The sequence below is a fragment of the Lagopus muta genome, chromosome Z (genome assembly GCF_023343835.1).
Source record: "Lagopus muta isolate bLagMut1 chromosome Z, bLagMut1 primary, whole genome shotgun sequence".
Classification (NCBI taxonomy): Eukaryota; Metazoa; Chordata; class Aves; order Galliformes; family Phasianidae; genus Lagopus; species Lagopus muta.
In genome coordinates this window covers 62,033,676-62,039,675 of record NC_064472.1, presented here as the reverse complement: position 1 = coordinate 62,039,675, position 6,000 = coordinate 62,033,676, and the positions used below count along the sequence as shown (strand labels likewise).

Here is a 6,000-nt window from a genome sequence, read left to right as displayed (position 1 = left end):
TCTAGCAGTGAGGGCACTTCAGCCAGCCCCACGAGTGGGTTGGATGACTACATTTTTATGCAGGTACATTATAATCCCCAATCCTGCAAAAAAAATGTGTCTGGGTGAAACCCTGTGAAGGGTTTCTCTGGAGAGGTAAAAAACAAAACAAAACAAAACAAAATTCCACGAGGGTCTCTTAACTGCTGTGCAGTAGGAACATCTGCAGGCTCCCACCAGCCAAGCAGATCTTTGGATCTGCCCACTTCACAGCAGCTCTGGTTCTAGCTGAATGAACAACCACTCTGGGACACTCCCCATGGCTTTTCCTATTCCACAGTCTCCCTGTCCAAGCTCCAGAAGAGACTTTGAAATACTGTTGGCCTCTGTTTCCATACTTTTGAAGGTTGGATGGGGGAACAACATGTATTTCTACTGGTCACAGTCCAGTCTTGCACACTCCATTCCTCCTCTTGCACAAGTATTCTTTGTTTCTATTTCCGTTTCTGTTTCTCTTTTCTCCCAAGTGTGTGGAAAAGGCTCTGGTGCCCTAAGAAAGTGTGTGAAATGGGCACTGATTTAAAAAATGGCTGATGGGTAAAGATTATGTGGGCTTAGGGGCTTGGCTTATAATTACTCTCTATTAAAAACTAAGCAATAGAGCTCCAAGAGCATCCAGCTTTGAGTTTGAGCAAAAAAGGGAAAGGGGTAGTTTGGCACCAACATCTGTAAATCTGAATGGTATGAGAAAGAAGTCGTACTAACAGTGACTTGGAAGGATGGAGAAGTTGCTTCTGAGCTTAATGGGAATGAACTCCAGCACAACATACCACACACCATGGTATCTCTCCACTACAGTCCTATTGTTTATTATTCCTGGTTTGTTCACAGGTTTTTAACATAGGACTACAGCCACTCTGGGAATCAGTTTTACTCATGTCCATGGGAACATATCTACACTAAGCTCTTCATGAAAGATTACTGGTTGTTGCCTACTTAGATACATCTCTGTTAGATATTGAAACAGTGGGAAGATACAAAACTTTGTGCAATACAAATATTGGTCCTCTGATATCTTCAATGTCAGCAAGCATGGAATAGGAAAAGAGTTCTACATTTTTAAGTGGTAGAACCAACACTGGATAGAGAATGTCAAAATGCCTAAAAGATTACTCAAGACCAAGATGTTTTTATCAGTGGCCTCTGTTTTTTGGATATCCAGCTTGAGACACCATTAGTGGAGTAAATTTTCAGAAAGCCTTGAGCACCTGCTTTGTGGAAATCTGGTTGCGTTAAGGTATCTGAAGATGAGCACCAAGAATTGCTGCATCCAAAATAAGTTTTCACTGGAAATTCAAGTTCCCTCAAATTGGCATTTAAGGAGGACTTAGTACTTTAGGCAGCGCTGAAAATCCTAGGCACCGTGCACAGTGCAAGTTTATCTCAGACACTGGCAGATATAGGTAAACATCTTCAGCCTAGACCACTACAGATTTAGAGGGAAGTATTTCAGTAATTCAGGGCTAGCAGTACTAATTTTTTTTTCATTGATAGTTTAAAAAGCAGATGTATATTTAGATACAGGTGAGATGTAAGGAAATAAAGTACTTTTTCTCTTCTAAACCTTAATAGCTGGTTTCAGATTTTATTTAATAATCTTCTTCTAAGACTTAATCATTTAATTTTTTTTTCCAATTTTTATTTCTTGTGATGTGTAAATAGCTAAGAAATATTAAATATTATAATATCTTTCATTAAGACAATAACATTTCAAAGGCTAATGTAAATTCAAGCTGCTAAAGTCTATAATTTTTCTGTCCAGCAGTTCATTTACACAACTGCCCTGAGTAGATGCTATATGCGGCTTAGCAAATGGCCCTAAGAGTTTTAAAATAACTCAGTAAAGCTACTCAAAGGTAATGCAATACTTCTCAGGCATCTTTAATTTGAGTTAAGAAGAAAGTAGGGTTTTCTCATAAATTATTAACCCACCTGTTCAGTGATTTATACACATTCAAAACACAATTGAAACAGTCAGAAGTAATTGTGCTTGTAAATATGTATGGGATCACAAGACTCGTTTTCAGAAAGGCGGGGTTTTATGCTGCAAAATAAATCCTATATTTCTGGACTGTTTTAACTGCTTTCATTAAACTGTATATTGTTCCCATGCAAAAACAGTGAAAACAGTCTTTTCTAATCTAGCTTGCTATTGGTTTTGTGTTGCCTTTTTTTTTTTTTATTTTTTTTTATTTTTATTTTTTGCAAAAACCTCACTGATCCCTATAAACAAAAACATCTTATTTTAAAACTCCAGATACAATCAATTTGCAGTATATCTCAAACGGGTACAAATATGTAAAATTTGTGCTTTTAAAAGCTTCTGCTTTGAGTAGCCTTACATTCCATAATTGTGTCCTAGCAATTGTCAAGCTCTATTGCATGCCCCATTCACGAAACTTATATTTTGTTGGGATGACGTAGCTCAACGAATTTGGCTCTTCTTACCTAGAGCTTCCATTAAATTATATTAATTTTAAATATCTATGGAATGATACTTTTACAAAAATATTTTAACAAAAACAAATTAATGGGTTGGGTTTATGAAAATGACTCTACAGTAAGAAAGAAAGGTTTATCACAGTTTTGGTAACTTGCACGAGTTCGTATCGAAATCTCTCACATGTTCTTAATGAATTTAAAACTGTTGCGCTCTAGGTATTTTCAGTTGTACGCTCTGAAACAGTAGACACCGTACAGCTTGTGCTTTTTGTCAGGAAAGCCTACAAAGCGGACTGCAGCCTCGTTGGGGCTGCAGCGTTTTCTGGGTCTGGAGATGGGGTAGCGGACACTGCCGTCTGCCAGCCAGCCGGCGTCACAGCGGTCATAACCAAGGAGCTTCCAGGCAGCGAATATCTGCCCAACCTTGGCAATCTGAGCACCATCCTTCAGGCAGGCCTGCACGGCTTCGTCATAGGTCAGCTTGGTTGGGTGTATTAGGTAGTAAAAACGACCTGGGGAGAGAAGGAAGGAGAAGAGCATATTATCAAGGGAGCTTTTGAGGAGAAATGAGGATGTTCCACTGCAGAACTGGACAATTCAACATCTGATCATTTCAGAATGTGCAGCAAATTGTGTGCTGTGCTGTTGAACAGGTTATAATCCCTTGTGTTATGTATAATCCCTGTTGCAATGCATTTCATAGAATCACAGAATGATTTGGATTGGAAAGGGCCTTACAGCCCAACCAGTTCCAACTCTCTCCCATGGGCAGGGCTGCACCCCACCAGATCAGGTTAGAATAGGGCCCCATCCAACCTGGCCTTGAGAGCCTCCAGGGATGGGGCACCCACAGCTGTCTGAGCAGATGTGCAAGGGCCTCTGAGTAAAGGGTTTCCATCTAACATTCAGCCTTGCTTTCCTCCTCTGTCTGCAAATTTAAAATAGCAGGAAGAACGTAAGGGGGTGTAGCCTGGGGTTCAGAGTGGGCTGTTCTGAGACCAGCATCAGGTTCCATCTTCAATCCAGTAAAATGCCTAAGGAACCCAAGATCTAAGGTAGAGCAGATCTCAAACAGTAGCATCTTGTTGCTAGAGAAGGGAAATTAGTTAAACATCCAAAGCAGTGTAATCCTACAGCATGCTCTCCACATTAGATGAAAACCCTTTGTGAGTTTCCCTCTCAGAAGCATGGCGTTGCAAGACCTGGCCTTTGAAAGTATTTGGGTGGGAGCTGCTGGAGCTAGCACGTGCAGTTCTTCTTTCCAACAAGGCAGTGACCTTCTTTCTGATTAAGTATAAGCACAATTTAAAGTTCTTTGATTTTTTTTTTTCTTCCATGTAAGAAAGATGAGATATTGCACGGCTTCTCAGAAGCAGAGTTTGAACCCCTGGTAGATCAAAACCATGCCGGCTATAAGTCTTCATTAGCTGTTCCACAAGCATTCACAGCAGTTCTCCAGCTCTGTTTCTCTTTAGGCATCAAAGGGCATATCCGCAACGTACCACAGCACTGAACTGATTGAGCAGCTAAGCAAAATACGCCCGTCATAAGGTAATGAAAACACATACCAGCAAGTAGAGCTTGAAAACTCCTCTGTACCAATCCATAAGTAGCAATAACACTAATATTAATTTCACTTATCAAGATAGTATAACTTTATCACAAGCCTTTCACTCATTAAACTTATTCATCAGATTTCCAAGTAAGTTCACAACATTTTCAATCTTACTGCATTATGAAAGGGGCAAGCTGTCTGAAAAGAAAAATCTATTTATTCATGTGAGGCAAACACACTGCTTCTTAATTAAAAATGTACTCCAGCAAAACATCCATTTTCTTCCTCATAAATAACAGCAGTAAAACAGAACAGATTCTGCACAGATTACTTTCTTGGTGAAGGAAAAGCAGCAGGAAGGAGAACGAGTTATGCCTAAATCTCAGCAAAAAGCAGAGAGGCTTTTTGAAGTGAAGAAATGTCAGGTTGGGTGAAACTGTAAAGATAATTGAATTAGCTATGTGTGAAGATTTGAAATTTTATACTATGATGGAAATCATTAGAAAAAAAGGCACTTATATTGTGGAGAAGAACCTTTTAAACAATTTCACTGTTGTCAGAGGTAGTATCCACAGTATTTTCACCAGAGTAGAGTGGATAATTGACCCCTTGTAAAATGCATTGATTCCATTGCAGCAAGTTGGCAGCATTTACAGGCTGTTACTGAAGAGAATGTTTATTAAGTGGAACCCTGTTCTTACTAGGCTTTTAAGAGGTTTCCCCAAAGCAAATAGGATTTCAGACTAGGAGAACAGGGATTTGGACTGATAGTATGTAAACTTCACCTAGCTTATTAGTTGCTCTTCAAACCATATGTCAGGGGAATGTAATTTCCTTGGGATTTGCAGTAAGGTCAGGCTTTTGACATATGACATCAATAATAAAAACTCCTACACTCTGCCCTTTCCCTAAATGGGAGAACTTTAACATCAAACCCCACGCGAGTGCAATGTGCACGCAGAATGTCCGATTAAAGGCTGTGAAAATAGACTTGGTGCAGATTTACTGGTTTTCCCCTACCAACAGGCTAGAAGTACTCCTAAAATGCTCATTCTTAGTTCTCATTAATTCACGTGGAAGGAGGGAGAAGCGTTAATCCTCTGTCTGTAATTAATGTGTGTCAGTTAGGTCATTCCTATAGAGAACGAGTGTGCTTGGCTTGACTTTTCACTACAAATCAAGGGGCAGGAGTTTATGCAAACCTAATAGAACCCCACTTATAACAGCTATTTTAAGGTTTTGCTTGTAATGGAACAGCTTAAAGAGCAAAATTTGAGCACTTGACTTAAATACCCACACCTTGTGACTGCCGGAGTGCGACAGATGCACTGCCAGTGGAGATTTGTTCCAACCTCAGCTCTAAGTTGCGTATTTCAAGGCAAAGTTTTGTATCTAAGCTGGGTGCAAAGGAAGTGGGACATCATCCTTAGTGGTACTGATAGGTGATACCACTCCACCAGATCTATTCTGTGTGAGAGCCAACACAGTGCCTGACAGGGAGGGCTGTAGCCCATGTGCTCAGGGAATTAAGTTGTTTCACCAAGTAGAGAGCACACCTCAGGCAAAGACAGGCATTCTCAGCATGCAGTACAAGATGCTACTTATCATCAGCTCCACAGACTCAGTACAGTGTATCTCATAGCCACAGTAGCCAGCTGAGTGAGGCTGCTGCTCTTCAAAATGTATAAAAATTAGTGAGAATAGAGACTTTTCATTCCCTCAAAAATAGGATCATGAAATGTATGTTGAAATCAGTGTTCAACTCAGGAGCTGTATTTAAACTGCTACATTAAATATTTGGGTATGATTTTTGAAAATCCTCTTCCACTCCCCCCCAGAAGCCATTGGCCAAGAAGCACCCACTTTTCAGAAAGGGCAAATCATTTTTCTTTGGGTAGCTTTATTTTCATTTTTAGAGAAATGGATGCATGTTCAAATATTCTCTTTATCAAATGAACAATCAG

At 39.9% G+C, this 6,000-nt stretch overlaps 1 protein-coding gene across 4 annotated transcripts in view; it reads right to left on the bottom strand.

The window, feature by feature from the left end:
* Window positions 1-2,191: 2,191 nt before the first annotated feature.
* The window catches only part of HAPLN1 (hyaluronan and proteoglycan link protein 1), a 69,321-nt gene continuing 65,512 nt past the window's right edge, over window positions 2,192-6,000 (bottom strand). For all 4 annotated transcript variants that reach the window (XM_048932256.1, XM_048932257.1, XM_048932259.1 and 1 more), the window contains exon 5: window positions 2,192-2,993. In XM_048932256.1, coding sequence (XP_048788213.1) covers window positions 2,704-2,993 — 290 coding nt within the window. In that variant the 3' untranslated portion in view covers window positions 2,192-2,703. The remainder of the gene's footprint in view (window positions 2,994-6,000) is intronic.